This window comes from Thalassophryne amazonica, chromosome 2 (assembly GCF_902500255.1).
Source record: "Thalassophryne amazonica chromosome 2, fThaAma1.1, whole genome shotgun sequence".
Lineage (NCBI taxonomy): Eukaryota > Metazoa > Chordata > Actinopteri > Batrachoidiformes > Batrachoididae > Thalassophryne > Thalassophryne amazonica.
Window position 1 is genome coordinate 157947717 of NC_047104.1, and position 18378 is coordinate 157966094.

Genomic DNA, 18378 nt, shown 5'->3' on the forward strand with positions numbered 1-18378 from the left:
AAAGTTTTCCTGCACGTCTGTGTATTTTTTTCCTTCTTTATAAGAGTTTGGTCTTTACATTTGTTCTACAAAGTTTTAAAACACAATAAAATGTTCACACTTTTCTTTAAAGCAGTTCTGTAATTTCAGAAATTAAACAGAAAAAAACACAAATCATAAAGAGTTGGGACTATGTGTAAAATGAAGACTAAAAACAAAAATGTTGCACTATTCCCAGTTTCTCCACTCACAGAAGCCAAAAGTTCTTCCAGAGTTGTGTCTTGGTGGTTTCCCTCACTTGTCTCCTTCCAGCATGGACATTTAGTTTTTGAGAACTGCCTACCTGACACAGATTTACTATAAAGTACCACACTGTTTGTATTTCTGAATGATTGAAGTAAATGAAGTCTAAGAAGTAGTCACTGATTTGGAAATGTTCAGGTTTTCATCCCCTGATGTTTCTCAGAAAATGCTGCAGGCCTTAATTTAGGAAATTATGCATGAACTGACTACTCGACTAATCGCAAAAATAATTGCTGGCTAGTCGACTATCAGAATAGTCATTTGTGGCAGCCCTACTAGGAATAAATCAAAATGTAGTCCAGAATGCTGCAGCGCACCTTTTAACAGGGAGCAAAAAACCTGTTCATATCACACCTTGTATCTTTACATTGGCTCCCTGTTAATCTTAGAATCAATTTTAAGATATTATTTATTTATAAAGCCTTAAATGGACTGACCCCACAGTACATCGTGGACCAACTCCAAACTTATTCTCTGTCGCGGAGAAGAAGTGTGCTGGTTCCTATTTTTAAGAACGAGGGTGATGCGCAGAGCTGCAGTAACTACAGAGGCATAAGGTTGATCAGCCACTGCATGAAGTTATAGGAAAGGGTAGTAGAAGCTAAGCTTAGAAAACAGGTGAAGATCTGTGAGCAGGAATATGGTTTCATGCTGATAAAGAGCACTACAGAAGCAATGTTTGCTATGACAATACTGATGGAGAAGTATAGAGAAGAACAGGAGTTACATATATATATATATACACATACATATATATACATACACATATATACACTCAACAAAAATATAAACGCAACACTTTTGGTTTTGCTCCCATTTTGTATGAGATGAACTCAAAGATCTAAAACTTTTTCCACATACACAATATCACCATTTCTCTCAAATATTGTTCACAAACCAGTCTAAATCTGTGACAGTGAGCACTTCTCCTTTGTTGAGATAATCCATCCCACCTCACAGGTGTGCCATATCAAGATGCTGATTAGACACCATGATTAGTGCACAGGTGTGCCTTAGACTGCCCACAATAAAAGGCCACTCTGAAAGGTGCAGTTTTATCACACAGCACAATGCCACAGATGTCACAAGATTTGAGGGAGCGTGCAATTGGCATGCTGACAGCAGGAATGTCAACCAGAACTGTTGCTCGTGTATTGAATGTTCATTTCTCTACCATAAGCCGTCTCCAAAGGCGTTTCAGAGAATTTGGCAGTACATCCAACCAGCCTCACAACCGCAGACCACGTGTAACCACACCAGCCCAGGACCTCCACATCCAGCATGTTCACCTCCAAGATCATCTGAGACCATCCACTCGGACAGCTGCTGGAACAATCGGTTTGCATAACCAAAGAATTTCTGCACAAACTGTCAGAAACTGTCTCAGGGAAGCTCATCTGCATGCTCGTCGTCCTCATCGGGGTCTCGACCTGACTCCAGTTCGTCGTTGTAACCGATTTGAGTGGGCAAATGCTCACATTTGCTGCCGTTTGGCACGTTGGAGAGGTGTTCTCTTCACGGATGATGCGAAGGAGATGTGTTGCACTGCATGAGGCAAATGGTGGTCACACCAGATACTGACTGGTATCCCCCCCAATAAAACAAAACTGCACTTTCAGAGTGGCCTTTTATTGTGGGCAGTCTAAGGCACACCTGTGCACTAATCATGGTGTCTAATCAGCATCTTGATATGGCACACCTGTGAGGTGGGATGGATTATCTCAGCAAAGGAGAAGTGCTCAATATCACAGATTTAGACTGGTTTGTGCACAGTATTTGAGGGAAATGGTGATATTGTGTATGTGGAAAAAGTTTTAGATCGTTGAGTTAATCTCATACAAAATGGGAGCAAAACCAAAAGTGTTGCGTTTATATTTTTGTTGAGTATACACACACACACACACACATATATATATATATATATATATACACACACACACACATACACACACACACACACATATACACACACACACACACACACACACACACACACACATATATACACACACACACACACACACATATATACACACACACACACATATATATATACACACACACACACACACACACACACACACACATATATACACACANNCTATACACACACATACACACACACATTTCCAGTGACTGTGGCACTTTGAGATTTATTGTACAGTGCATTATAAATAAAATGTATTATTCTTATTATTACAGACAGACAAACGGGTGAAAACATAGCCTCCTCCACAATTGTTGGCAGACGTAATAATGTCTTCTTGTAAAAATGACAGGCATACTTCAAACACAAAGGCTGAAGATGCTGGCAGGTATATGAGTCATGTACTCACTTGCCTGCCTGGATTCCCTCCCATGTTGATGACAGCTTGATGAGGACTCGGTCCTTGCTTACGCCTGCTTCCTCATAGAGCGCAATTAACCTCAATGCCTTGGCAATCATTTCATCTTTATCAAAAGACACTCTGCAGGAGAAACAAATCAACAGTACCACCATTAACCACATCTTTCAACAGTTTTCAATCTTCACATCATGTGCACATTGTGTTACAAATACATCACTTATGACTCAAATAAAGGTCAACACAGTTGAACCACACTATCATCTTTAGATGACCATAAACTGTTAACTTCTTAAAGGAAAAAAGAAAAAAAACTCTTCATATATGAGGAGGGTGAACTGGTGTGCACGCGCGCACACACACACACACACACACACACACCATCCCAAAATATGTATCAGGCTTTTACTAAAGCACTGAAAATTTGGAATCTTATGGTATTATCAAAAGGAGTGGTTTAAGATGTTCAGTAATCCTGCACCACAACTTTGATTTTGTGGCTCTCTACTCTGCCTCCAGACTCCCAAAATAAAATGCTAAATTTATTTTAATCTTAAGATGACTCTGGACAACTGAGCAATGGTGGAGTTCTTTTTCTCCCTAGCCCAGGTAAGACTGACAGTCGGTGGTCCAGGAGCAGTTTGACACTAGGAGAATGACAGCTGTAGCCCATTTCAGGAACGTGTCTGGGTGTGCTAGCTCTTGACACACTGACTTCAGTCTCAGTCAACTCCTTGTGAAGATCCCCAAGTTCTTGAATCAGCTTTGCTTGACAATCTTCAAGGCTGCAGTCATCCGTGTTGCTTGTGCAGCTTTTCCTTCCACACTTTTCCCTTCTGGTCAACTTCTCACAAATATGCTTTGATCCAGCACCCTGAAAAGCCAGCCCATCCTGCAATGACTTTCTGGGGCTTACCGTCCTCATGGAGGGCGTCGATGAGCATCTTCCCCATCATTGTGGTTATGCATACTGAACAGAAATTCATTGTATTTATACTGCAGAAATAGTGGGTTAATCAAACTTTAAATGAAATATTCAGATATTTTGAGATAAGTTTTTTTTGGCGATGTAGGCCATAATTATAAACAATAACTGCTTGAAATGTTTTACTTTATATGTAATGACTCTAGCATATCCATGAATTTCACATTCTGAAATGTCTAAGCACATGGATTACTGGGGGGAAAATAAAATAAAGTTGACACATTTAACAAATTTCCTGGCAGTTGGCAGACCCGTGTGTTAGCACCATAAACTGGACAGGATTGTGTACCAGGAACCTGACAAAGCCACAAACTGTAATAATAACATACTTACCAAAAATCAAGTCATTATGGAGAATGACCCATATAATAATCAACTCTAAGCTGGAGTGGAGTAGAAGTATTAAGTAGCTGAAAATACAAAATGAAGTACAAGTACCTGATTTTTAATTAAGTACAGTACTGAGTAAAATGTGTTATACCATGTTTTTGTCTAAAAGCTTTAATTGTTCCACTCCAAACTTGTACAGGGCCTGTTACCTGGATCATGTTCCCTCCTACCTGGCATCCACCTCTGTAGATACTCTGCCTGGGATTTTCTTGAGGATCTCAAGACCAAAACCAACAAAAAGCTTGTCCATGATATTGGACACCTGCTCGTCTTCAGTTCTGAAGATTGACAAGGATGGGGGGGGGGGGGACATTTTTTGTTAATACTATGGTTGCCAAAAATAACATTGCATGAATTAATTGTAAGGCATTAAAATACATAAAAACGATTCAATCAATCAATCACACTCCTGATGCCCTGAGATTCACCTAGCACCTAGTCTGCCCACAGTAGTTTAAAAATATAACATGATGCTAAAGTACTTTCGGCTGTATGAGGATGTAATCAATGATAGAGTGTCCTTTTGACCCCTTAGAATAGGTCAAAGTTAGCCATCTTTGAACTTGTTCAAGAATGTTCCCACTGAATTTGAAGACTCTGGCAGTGACAGGACTGGACTTATGCTGAGCACGGACAGATGGACACAAAGTCTTGGCAATGCCGATGGCCATATTTTGGCCTTGGGTAAAAATGTTAAACACATTAGATGGACACAGCACTGACGTGACCAGAGCCAAAGAGTTATATTATAGCTATAATCAGACATGCAGATAACTGGTACGCATTGGTGCATGTGTGTGCTAAAATAAATGATGCGCAGCCGTAAACACATGGGAAGCACTTCATAGGAGGAAAGCAATGACAGATTGTAGCAAAATTGTTTCCCTCTGTGTGCTGTCTGCTGTGCATCAATGATTTTTAGCACGCACAAGCATAATGAGTACCAGTTTTGTGCACCGCTGGCTATAACCCTATTTCTCTAACATAACTCTATAGGCCGAGCCCGACTCTTATGAAGCATTGCTTCATTTGCAAAGCTGTATCTGACTCATTGCTTAATTTCGCTTCGCTTTCAGTGTCAGATCTGTTTTGTTTAAGTCATAAAGCCATTAAATCTGTCATTATGAATAGTCTGCTCCGTTTGTTTGTATTGATTCAATGAAAAGTTGAGTTAGCCTGAACCTTATTTGAAATAAAGCAGCTGAATTAATTGTACCATGAAAAAAAAAAAAAAAAAAAAAAAAAAAAAAAAAGAGCGTTTGGCTGGCTTGGCGTACCACTTTGATACCATTGCTGTAGATAATTATGGAGCAGATTGGTAGGAAGAACATACAGATAAATGCAGGTTTGTGTCTGTATGTGACAACAGGTGTTGAACAGTCCATAGAGTGGATCAGAGTTCAATCATGATACATCGTTCTGTAGTGGAAAAGCTACAACACTGAGCTAGAGCCCATTATCACTGCAAGGTAAGATCGCCACCTTAATCCTATGGGATGAGGTAGGTGAGGGATAGCCGTTGTTACCATATGCCAAATAACATCAGATGTGGGAACACTCAACACATGTCCAACCACTTACCCGCCTTTGGAAATGCCGTATTTAATGGCTTGATCCAGCATGTTCTGGTATTCCGGCATCTTGGCAGCTGCCAGGATAAGAGAAGGGTTTGTTGTTGCATCTTGAGGTTTGTATTCATCAATGGCTATAAGGATGGAGAAAAAAAAAAAAAAAAAAAAAAAAAAAAAAATCAGGAAATTAAAACCCACAATTCTAGATAAGTGTGCACATAATTGGTGCTCATGCACTGTAAAAACAAAAGCTACACAACAGAACACACCTTTTCCTACAAGCTGCAGTCATCGCTTTCCTCCGCGATTTCTGATGTGCATCATTTTTAGCACACACAAGCATCTGCGTGTCGGTTATGTGCTCACCAGATTATTGGTAATTCAGACAGCCCAAACACAAACGTTCTCAGTGCAAAACCATATGTTAAGTACATTTTAGTTAGGAATACAAATAAAACTGACCTACGAAAGAGATTTTAATTCTACTGCCTGTAATGCATGTCAATGGACTGAAGGTGGCAGGAACGCAACAATAAGGATGCTGTTGAAAGACAAAGAAGTTGATGATGCAATCTACTCACAACACATGGAAGTTAGAGCCATGAGCTGCAACGCATGACTTTCATTTTGATTAAACATGGCTGAGGACCTCTGAGGAGTGTGTGGGGAAACAGTTCTAGCTACGAGAGGTAACACGACTACTAACGATGGAGAAACCCGATCTTTTTGAACCACTGAATCAACTGCATGTGATATAATTAAATAAGGCGACATCTCCTGGCCAATCTTAAACATAGCATTTGCATGGAGCAATAAAGATAAACTTTGATGTCACAGAGGAGAAATTCACATAGAGAGCAAAGTGTCATGAAACAATAAGATAAGAAACTTTATTGACCCCACAACACGGGAAAAAAAAAAATCACTTGTTACAGGAGCAAGAGTCGTACACTAGTAAAGAAAAAGAAAACTAGTCACCTTTCTTTAATGTGAATAAAGTATATTGTGATGTTTGCCGGCAGGTGCATAAGGCACTGTCATGTATGTTTAATAAAAAAGGTTCTATGTCCATCTTGAACTCTTTGACTATAGTTTTGTGTAAAGACAATAATAATAATTATAGTTGTGTTAGAATGTGAATGTGTCATAAAATACTGCCTATAATGGAGATACAAATTGAGAAATGCCTGTGCAACTAGGGACTGTTATGAAAATAGTTGTACAAACTGAAAGGAATTTGGGCACTTTAATGGTTTTTATTTAAACACAGGAGGTCTGGGCGGCTTTGCTTGAGCTGCTGCCCCCGCGACCCGACTCCGGATAAAGCGGAAGAAAATGGATGGATGGATGGATATTTAAACACAAGATCATTTCCAGTGGTGTTGGGTTTGAGTCTGTTCCTCTTCCCTCCAGTTTTGGAGACGTCCCTCTCACACAGCACAGACGTTGCTAGTGTATGAAGATAGATTTTGTCCAGCTTGTAAAGAGTTGGATTTCCTTAGGGTCTATGTAACCTGTTCGGAAATACTTACTGCCATATGCCTCTTTGGCATGTAGGGCATCAACAAATGAACACCACGTCCTCCCCCAACACAGTTACCTTATATCATTCACTACTTGTTCCATACATAGAAGTTTGGGGAACCACCTACAAAACTAATACAAATCCTATATTTTTACTCCAAAAGAAAGCTCTAAGAATTATTAGTAAGAAACCAAATCATAAGCCAACAAATCCATTGTTCATCCGTTTGCATATTTTGAAATTTTGGGACATGATTGATTATATTATAATACAATTCATGTTCAAAGTACATTGCTTGCTATAATATGTCAAATTAGGTTCATTGATTTTGTCTTGTTTATGGTGCACTGCTGCTTGTATGTTTGCATCTTTGAAACTAGTTTTCTGATCATTTTATACTTTGTATGAGGTATATGTATAGTTTTATATACATATTTATAATTTGTACTTTTAGTTAAAGGGATGTGCGTTTATAAGCGCTTTGCTTCTGCCTACACCCTTTCGGGCGCACGTGTGCATTGTTGGATTGTTTTGTTTTTTCTTCTTTGGTATGTTTTCTTGTTCTGGATTTGTGTGTGTGTGTGTCGAATAAAATTTCAATTCAATTCCAAGACAAGTAATACAAATTAGAGAGTCCCTCAATTCATTCATCTGCCAAGCCACAAGGTGTCCTTCAACCGCAAGCACCCAATACAAAAATCCTTTAATTAGTTACGATTCATCATACCATTACTCTAGTCCATGCACCCCATTTCAAGGGAAATTAAAGACAGGAAAAACCTGCAAACAAGCCTCATGAAGTCATTCCAGATGTTTGACAAGTAATGCATAATGTTTTGTCACTGGTCTTAAGTACTGGGTTTATGTGTTAGGGTATACATCAGGAGGGAATTCAAAACTTCAGAAGCACGTTCAAATGAGGTGCTAACAGAAAGATTACCATGAATAAAATGTGCATGTGCACAGATTTATGATGGACACTCGCTCAACTCGACCCATGTACTCAGTGCTCAAAGATTAGGCACCATTTGGAGCACTGCTGCCACCTAGTTAAAAGTCAGGCAGTCAATCTCCACTTATACAGAACAGAAGATTTGAAAACTTGAGGCATGATGCCACTTTAGTATTCTTTAACTTCAAGAGAGAGTAAAGCAAAACTGTGGTACCAATTTCTAAAAGTTCACTAAAAGGTTCATTTCTTCAGCATACAGTGAATTAATACGAGGGTAGGCTGAAAAGTTCTAAGGCTCGCTATAATGCAGTTAATGCATTACTCCTTCATGGGGAACCTTAGAACTTTTCAGCCTACCCTCGTACATGAAGCACCATTTCAGAGCTCTGCTGGTGTCTAATGTAATACAAGAATATTTACCTTACTTCTTATTCTGTCCTGTCAGCCATTTGCTGCATTTGTGTCTGAAGACAAGTTTCACCCATTGGTTGTTTTTGTTTTAATGGTATGCCCACAGCATGCCCCCGAATAACACAAACACTTAGTGCAAACCAGAGGGGCTGGATTGACATTTAGTGTCTGGAAAACAGCAGTCAAGTCTGGAGACACGGCTCAAAAGCATTTGCGCCACAGCCTATACACAAGCTATCAAGACGGAGGCCTCAATACCCACGAGCAGACAAAGGTGATTACATAACATCCACGTTACTGTTATAGCCCTGTTCCACAGGCCACAGTTCTGTTAGGATCCCCCACGATCCAGAAAAAGTGCAAAAGCAGGATTAAACAGTTTACTGCAGCATGCCTCCCATCAGGCTGCCTTATAAAGTGCACACCTGGCAACTGGCTGAGTGCATACCTAGCAACCCACTGAGAAAAACAAAAACAAACAAAAAACACACAAAGTAAACCTGCACCCCTCTGCGTTCTCAGCCAGAACCACAACAAACGCTGCTTTTGCATCAAAATTTTTACCCTGATGGAACACAAGTTCAAGATAAAGTAAACTTTATTGATCCCACAGTGGGGAAAATCACTTATTGCAGTCACAAGAGTCATACAGCTGTAAAGAAAAATATTTACATTAAAGACAGGTGACTAAAGTATATTGCGATGTTTGTAGATTAAGTGAAAAATAGAATATGTGGGGTTTAAGTATGTCCAAATATGGTAAAACTATTGCACAGTTGTGGATGTAATAAAACACAAAAGGTAGTGATAGACGTAGTTGATAGTATTATAGTCTGACTGCAGTTGGATTAATGACCTGAGGAAGTGTTCTATTACTGAAGGAGTTGCTTAAGGCTCCCACAGTCTCATGTAAGGGGTGAGAGGGGTTGTCCATAATCTATGTCAGCTTAGCACTTTCAAGATGTACTCACTAGGACTACCCTGTTTAAAGATTTAAGCTTTTAAGACTACAAACACCCAGAAGTGACCATATAATGATGCCGATTTGGTGAACTGGGATGAAATTTTTGAATAGCTTGAAAATCTCACCCTGATTTCAAAAACGGTGCTGATGACAGCTGCCACTACTGCATATACAGAGTTTGGTCAAGATTGATCAAGAAGTTACTGTGATGTTTCAAATGCACCCAGATTTGCAAATTGAGATAAAACAACACACTGTGGAATAGGGGTATTAGTTACCACTATGTTCCAATGGTGGCGGGGTGTTCTTCACATAAAGCTGCTGGCTATTATATCTTACATTTTCAAAAAACAAACAAAAAAAGCCTTGTGGTTTTGTCGTGTGAGACTGCATGTAGGAATTTCATGGCCTCTGTGCCCCGTGTAATGCCATGAAAGTTTATTGTACACCTGTGTTCCAGCTACCTCCGTCTCATTTTGTCCATGCACTTTTGTCAATGTCAGACATCACATAACTCAAAGTAAACATGCTGAAACATGCTTTAATCTTCAAAATGCACCTCGAAGCTTTGAACTGAAGTTTTACCGACTAGTTATCAATAGAAGAGAGTAAATCTGTCTTCAGTGAAACAGTCCTAGCACATATTTGTTCCATCCACATACTAAACCATCTCATCTGCTTATCCTGGATCGGGTCACGGGGCAACAGCTCCAGCAGGGGACCGAGGTGTTCCCAGGACAGTGTGGAGATATAATCTCCCCACCTAGTGCTGGGTCTTCCCCGGGGTCTCCTCCCAGATGGAGTGCCAGGAACACCTCCCTATGGAGGCGCCCAGGGGGCATCCTTACCAGATGCCCGAACCATCTCAGCTGGCTACTTTCAACACAAAGGAGCAGCGGCTCCACTCCGAGCTCCTCATGGATGACCGAGCTTCTCACCCTATCTCAAAGGGAGACACCAGCCACCCTACTAAGGAAGCCCATTTTGGCTGCTTGTACCCGCAATCTAGTTCTTTTGGTTATGACCCAACCCTCATAACCATAGGTGAGAGCAGATCGAGAGCTGAGCCTTTTGTAGAGAAATGATCATTTTCACAGCCTCGGAAACAGCAGACTAGCCAAACTGCAGTGCAGTTTTTTTTTTCCCCCCCAAGGACACTGTTCCAACGCTGGCAAGAAGTGAATTTTTTTTTTTTTTTAAACCGATCTTTGGATGTGTGAATCGATCTGTGGGATTGAGAATTGATCTTTTCAACCCAGCACAAGTTTTGACTCCTCTCAGTGTTTGTAAAGTTTAAGTTGCCCCCTTGTGGTGGTTTTGAATTATTGTATTTTTTATCTTTTTAATTAAGCCCTTTCAGTGTGCATAACCTCTTGATCCATCGTTGTTGAACAAACGATGTATACATAGTAGTTACAGCCACAATGCGACACCACAGAGTTGATTGTCTGAGTCTTGGAGCGGAACCAAATCTACTGGGTCTCTCATTTTGTTTGCCATCTGTCAGCCATAATAGAATAAGGTGCCTATGCAAGATTTTCTTATGTGTGCGTAAATGCGTCTATGTTCTGCTTTGTTTTTGCTCATTTTTAGTGGGTCTTCTGTCTTTTGGCATTCAACACACGCCGTCACCTCTTACAATCTGATGACATGTCGATCACTGTTTTTCCCTTATTATGATGTTGCCATAATTTCACCTAAACTGTAACAGTGGGATGGGAGTGGGATGAAGTTTTGTCTAAACAATCCTAGTAGATGCAGTAATGCTTGGTTCACATAGCAAGATACTGATGCAGAGTTCTGACCTGATCTTCCCCTTCCGACAATCTTAAGGATGCCCCGACTATCGTGATGGCTGTTATCAGGCATTGCTGCTGTGTGTGGTGTGTTCTCAGTGTTCTAGTCTGCTCTGAAGGATGTCAGGACCGCTCAGACCTCAAATCATGAGTACTGAACATGTTGGATTGTTTTGGCCAGATATCCCAGCGTGTGGGCTGCGCCCGAGCACAAACCAGCTCGCAGGCTGTTGAATGTAACAGGTAACCAATCAGAAAGCAAGGTGATGGGAGCACAGAGGGGAATCCAAAATCAAAACTGCCATCATGGTGCACAAGAAAGTCTGGTGCTCACGCTGTCTCCACTCCTTTACTGAATGCCTTTTCTTTTTGCATCTTTTGTTGTCAGAAATAGTCCACAATCTATCACCATTGCGTCTTCCTCATCCACCACGTTTGTTTACTCTGGAGTCACGTTTGATCTCAAGAGTTCTGAGATTTCCCGTCATGACCTGGGAGTGTTCCTGAGTGAAATCTGTCGGTGTGGTGTATTGTCTTTCCCGTTTGGCTGCACACTGCACCACCTAAACTGTTATAGCCATGATTTTTTTTTTTAAATGGCCATGTGTGGTCTCACAGGTATTGAAAACATACAATTTTAAATCTTGCCGTGTGAACCAGCCATAAGGTGATCCAGTCCTTGCAAGAATAAGCTCACTGGTTCCAGTTACTTCCACTGGGGCGCAGGTATGTCCTGCCAAAGTGCAGGACCAACAGATATAAGCTTTTTTTTGTCCCTGCAGCCATTTCCTGTTAAATAAGTGATCTGTTGTGTCTTTTTTCTGTATTTATTATTGTTGTTGTTGCCTGTATGATTGTGGCAGTAACTGCCTCATTGCTGGCTGCACAAAAATTTCCCCACAGGGATATTAAAGACTTTTGAACTTGAAGGACTTTGTTAGTTATCTCAAGCTAAGTTGATTCCCCCCCTTCCTTATGTAAATAAGACTCCAAATGTGCTTCCATCACTGTTAAGGGAGACCATGAAGGTGTATGTTATGTTAACAAGGTGCTCTTCTACCCCGATTGCCATTGATCCAAAATAGTGCAAAAATGGGATGAACCTGCTTAATCCGGCTTGCCTCCTAACAGGCTATCTTATAAAGTGCAGACCTGGCAACTGGCCTGAAAGCGAAAAAGGAGCGGTGCCCTCAGCCAGACATGATTGAGCTGTTCAACTCTGTACAAAAACTGCAACAAACACTGCTTTGACTTTAAATTTTTAGACCAATGGAGCGTGACCACACAAGTTTCAAGCCATAGTCATTATGAATACCCCGTTTAACAACATTCAAACATGATTGAAACAGTCAAGACTACAAACACCCAGAAGTTACCACATACTATCAGCGATTTTCATAGTTAAGGATTAAATTTTTTCAACAGCAAAAATTGGATCAAGATTTCAAACCTGGTGCCAATGATGGCTGTAACTACTATGTATACAACATTTGTTCAAGACTGACAAAGATGGATCAAGAAGTTACTATGATGTTTCAAAATGTGCTCTGATTTGCTATTCAGGATTAAAAGGGAAGGAGCAGCACTGTGGAATAGCCCCATCCAGGGTGAAAACTGTATCCGTCTCTCCAGCTGTGGCTATGAAAGGAAAATTAAAGAGAGCCACCCAACTGACTTAACAACTGCCTCCCCTTCTCCAGCTCTATACAAGGCAAATGTTTCTTTACAGGTAGAGTTTGAGGCCACAACTCATGGGGACAAGGCTGGTCGACTGTTAGCCCATCAACTGCCAGACCTCAGTGTACCACCATATTCCCCAGGCGTAACAACCAATCCTATGAAAGTTAACAATTAATTCAAAAATTTTTATGCAAGAATATCTGAATATTCAGCAGATAAATCACATTTGGACAGGTTCTTTGATTCACTATCTCGAATGTTCACCCTGCCATTACTGATTTGAATGTTGAGGAGTTCACTATAGCGGCGAAATTCATAAGATGTGGCAGATGCTCATGATCTGATCGAGTCACTACTGAATTTGATAAGATATTCCTACAGTAGTGTTCAGAATAATAGTAGTGTTATGTGACTAAAAAGATTAATCCAGGTTTTGAGTATATTTCTTACTTATAGAGTATATTTCTCTTTTTGCTCCGTATGCATCACTCTGCATTTAATCATTAGTGATCGATCTCTTTTTCCTGGTTCTTTCCCTCAGCCCCAACCAGTCTCAGCAGAAGACTGCCCCTCCCTGAGCCTGGTTCTGCTGGAGGTTTCTTCCTGTTAAAAGGGAGTTTTTCCTTCCCACTGTGGCCAAGTGCTTGCTCATAGGGGGTCGTTTTGACCGTTGGGGTTTTTCGTAGTTGTTGTATGGCCTTGCCTTGCAATGTGGAGCGCCTTGGGGCAACTGTTTGTTGTGATTTGGCACTATATAAGAAAAAAGTTGATTGATTGATTGATTGTTACATGGGAAACAAGGTACCAGTAGATTCTCACAAATCCAACAAGACCAAGCATTCATGATATACACACTCTTAAGGCTATGAAATTGGGCTATTAGTAAAAAAAAAAGTAGAAAAGGAGGTGTTCACAATAATAGCATCTGCTGTTGATGCTACAAACTCAAAACTATTATGTTCAAACTGCTTTTTTAACAATCCTGTGAATCACTAAACTAGTATTTAGTTGTATAACCACAGTTTTTCATGATTTATTCACATCTGCGAGGCATTAATTTTGTTGGTTTGGAATCAAGATTTTGCTGGTTTACTAGTGTGCTTGGGGTCATCGTCTTGTTGAAACACCCATTTCAAGGGCATGTCCTCTTCAGCATAAGGCAACATGACCTCAAGTATTCTGACATATCCAAACTGATCCATGATACCTGGTATGTGATATATAGGTCCAACACCATAGTAGGAGAAACATGCCCATATCATGATGCTTGCACCACCATGCTTCACTGTCTTCACTGTGAACTGTGGCTTGAATTCAGAGTTTGGGGTCGTCTCACAAACTGTCTGCGGCCCTTGGACCCCAAAAAGGACAATTTTACTCTCATCAGTCCACAAAAATTCCTCCATTTCTCTTTAGGCCAGTTGATGTGTTCTTTGGCAAATTGTAACCTCTTCTGCACATGTCTTTTATTTAACAGAGGGACTTTGCGGGGGATTCTTGCAAATAAATTAGCTTCATACAGGCGTCTTCTAACTGTCACAGCACTTACAGGTAACTCCAGACTGTCTTTGATCATCCTGGAGCTGATCAATGGGTGAGCCTTTGCCATTCTGGTTATTCTTCTATCCATTTTGATGGTTGCTTTCTGTTTTCTTCCATGCGTCTGTTTTTTTTTTTTTTTTTTTTTGCCCATTTTAAAGCATTGGAGATCATTGTAGATGAACAGCCTATAATTTTTTGCACCTGCGTATAAGTTTTCCCCTCTCCAATCAACTTTTAATCAAACTATGCTGTTCTTCTGAACAATGTCTTGAACGTCCCATTTTCCTCAGGCTTTCAAAGAGAAAAGCATGTTCAACAGGTGCTGGCTTCATCCTTAAATAGGGGACACCTGATTCACACCTGTTTGTTCCACAAAACTGACAAACTCACTGACTGAATGCCACACTACTATTATTGTGAACACCCCCTTTTCTACTTTTTTTTTTTTACTAATAGCCCAATTTCATAGCCTTAAGAGTGTGCATATCATGAATGCTTGGTCTTGTTGGATTTGTGAGAATCTACTGGTACCTTGTTTCCCATGTAACAATAAGAAATATACTCAAAACCTGGATTAATCCTTTTAGTCACATAGCACTACTACTATTCTGAACACGACTGTACATGAACTCCGCCCTCGTCCTAACTGACATGTTCAATGAATCATTTTAAACACTTAGCCAGACCTCTATTTCCGTAAAAAAAAAATAAAAAAAATAAAAAGAATAAGGACCCTCTGTACTTTGGGAGGTGATGGGCTAGCGATTAAGTGTTGGGCTTGAGACCAAAGGATCTTCGGTTCAAATCCCAGCCTGACTAGAAAATCACTAAGGGCCCTCGGGCAAGGTCCTTAATCCCCTAGTTGCTCCCGGTGTGTAGTGAGCGCCTTGTATTGATGGGCAGACACTGTATGATATTTTCAATCGTTGTACTTGGCTCCAGCTCAAACTGTACTACAAAACTGCAGGGTGTAAAAGTTCAGAGCGCACGATTTATATTCTCACAGTATATAAGGCCCGATACTCTGATGCGATCTGACTACTCACAATGTACGTTGAAAAACCACACGTCAGACTCGTGTTTCTGGAAGCAAAACGTAAACAGAAACTGCTCTCCCAAAGAGATGATCACCGTTTATGCTCTCTCCAATTCCGCATCGGTGTTTGCACATGTGCAGTGCGAGAGGTTGGGGTAAATCGGCTCGTACACGCTCATAGCGCTGCTTTAACAGCGCGATACCCTCACGGGGGCCGACCAGAATATCAAACAGGTTTGATTTACATCTGACCAGACGACTGCCAATTGGGAGAAGTTAAACGCAGCTTTACTCCATGTATACTACATAATGCAGGATGCATGATTAAGCTGAAACTCAGCGCGATCCAAAAAGTTCTCGTACGAGTGAAAAATCGGCTCAAAAAGGGACAAAACTCGCAGTGTAAACCCAGCTTATGGCAGCAGCCTGACATCGGGGTGAATGCAGGGCTCGAAATAGTACACACGTGCTAGTTTGTACATGTATTATTCGAGCGGTGCACATAATTTTATACTGCACTTGCACTGGTGCAAGTAACTTTATCCAAGTTTTATCAACTATAAGCACCAGTAGAATGAACCAATAAAGGAATAAATAAGGAAAAAACTATTTCCAGTGTGTTGTCTTTGCAGGGCTTGACAATAAGGCAATTTATGCACTGGCCCACAGGGCCAGTAGAATTTGAAAGTTACTGGCCCGGATGAAAATATCACTGGCCCAGAACTGGGGGGTAACCGATATGAATTTTTTAAATCAACACTCAGACATTAGAATTGGGTTTCCTTAATGCAAAAACACTTGAAAACAAACAATATTCTTATACTACATGATAAAAACCTTAAAGTGAGTCAACTTTGAAAAAAATGTCGGTAGGTAACTGATAGAAATTTTTTCAACACTCAGACATTAATACAAAAATAAATTTATTTCTTGATCATTTACAAAATTAATATGTTAAATTTCATATACCAAACTCCCTTGCTAATGTTGTCACCGTGGGGTTTCCACAAGGTCATACTGATTAGACTTTTAAACTGGCGTATGAAATCATACCAGATGCCTACCAGGACATGGTATATTTATACACTCAACAAAAATATAAACGCAACACTTTTGGTTTTGCTCCCATTTTGCATGAGATTAACTCAAAGATCTAAAACTTTTTCCACATACACAATATCACCATTTCCCTCAAATATTGTTCACAAACCAGTCTAAATCTGTGATAGTGAGCACTTCTCCTTTGCTGAGATAATCCATCCCACCTCACAGGTGTGCCATATCAAGATGCTGATTAGACACCATGATTAGTGCACAGGTGTGCCTTAGACTGCCCACAATAAAAGGCCACTCTGAAAGGTGCAGTTTTGTTTTATTGGGGGGGGATACCAGTCAGTATCTGGTGTGACCACCATTTGCCTCATGCAGTGCAACACATCTCCTTCGCATCATCCGTGAAGAGAACACCTCTCCAATGTGCCAAACGCCAGCGAATGTGAGCATTTGCCCACTCAAGTCGGTTACGACGATGAACTGGAGTCAGGTCGAGACCCCGATGAGGACGACGAGCATGCAGATGAGCTTCCCTGAGACGGTTTCTGACAGTTTGTGCAGAAATTCTTTGGTTATGCAAACTGATTGTTCCAGCAGCTGTCCGAGTGGCTGGTCTCAGACGATCTTGGAGGTGAACATGCTGGATGTGGAGGTCCTGGGCTGGTGTAGTTACACGTGGTCAGCAGTTGTGAGGCTGGTTGGATGTACTGCCAAATTCTCTGAAACGACTTTGGAGACGGCTTATGGTAGAGACATGAACATTCAATACACGAGCAACAGCTCTGGTTGACATTCCTGCTGTCAGCATGCCAATTGCACGCTCCCTCAAATCTTGCGACATCTGTGGCATTGTGCTGTGTGATAAAACTGCACCTTTCAGAGTGGCCTTTTATTGTGGGCAGTCTAAGGCACACCTGTGCACTAATCATGGTGTCTAATCAGCATCTTGATATGGCACACCTGTGAGGTGGGATGGATTATCTCAGCAAAGGAGAAGTGCTCACTATCACAGATTTAGACTGGTTTGTGAACAATATTTGAGAGAAATGGTGATATTGTGTATGTGTAAAAGTTTTAGATCTTTGAGTTCATCTCATACAACATGGGAGCAAAACCAAAAGTGTTGCGTTTATATTTTTGTTGAGTATACTTACTTGTCAGCATATTCTGGCATGGCCCTACAAGTTCCACAGAAGACAACCTCGCTCTCCTCATCACACTCCAGCTATGGCCATCTTTTCTTCCATGAAGTTTGCCAAGTTTTCCTCACCCTTTTCTTCTCATATTCAGCATCAGCAGCCTTCCTCTTCTGTGCTTGTTTTGAGGGTGATAGCTGTTCTTTCCTTTGCTTCCCTGGTTTCAAGAGGTTTCAAGAAATTCATAATATTCACTGCGCTCGATCTTGCTTAAGCGAAAATGATGCGTCGATGTTGAAGCGAAATTCGCGCCACATCAGAAGATGCTCCTGCAGACGAAGTTCGTCTGCACTTCGGCAATGTTCCAAACATTGCGAAGTGGTGCAACATCTCCTGTCTCTGGTAGCAGCCTGTGAGCAGGACGTACGTCTCTTTTGTCCTTTATTTCACAATTCTGACAAGAGTTTTTGGAGCGAGCAGCAGCCCCACAGCAGCGGGAGCGGAGTTTCTTTTTTTTTTTTTTTTTTTTTTAATTGTTTATATGTGTGTGCGTGAACGGGACGGTTGGTCCTCAAGTTGGGTCCTGCAGAGGCAGAAGGACCGCTGAAAGCAGCCATCATCCAGACGCAGCTCCTGCAGCAAATAATGATACTGCCTGAATTGGGAACGTCTCATGACGTTTGTCAGCTTTCCACAACAACTCGCTCCGT

The 18378-nt window shown here is 40.9% G+C and overlaps 1 protein-coding gene and 1 long non-coding RNA gene across 2 annotated transcripts in view; both read right to left on the reverse strand.

The window, feature by feature from the left end:
* Positions 1-18378, reverse strand: part of taldo1 (transaldolase 1) — a 49115-nt gene that overhangs the window by 12435 nt on the left and 18302 nt on the right. The window contains exons 2-4 of the mRNA XM_034164033.1: positions 5584-5707; positions 4173-4280; positions 2619-2750 (exon numbers count right to left, since the gene is read on the reverse strand). Of these exons, the coding sequence (XP_034019924.1) occupies positions 2619-2750; positions 4173-4280; positions 5584-5707 (364 nt within the window). The remainder of the gene's footprint in view (positions 1-2618; positions 2751-4172; positions 4281-5583; positions 5708-18378) is intronic.
* Positions 11231-15330, reverse strand: LOC117501278. Its single transcript, XR_004557995.1, has 3 exons — positions 15186-15330; positions 11621-11623; positions 11231-11241 (listed from the first exon to the last, which is right to left on the reverse strand). It is a non-coding gene; the product is annotated as an uncharacterized LOC117501278 (long non-coding RNA).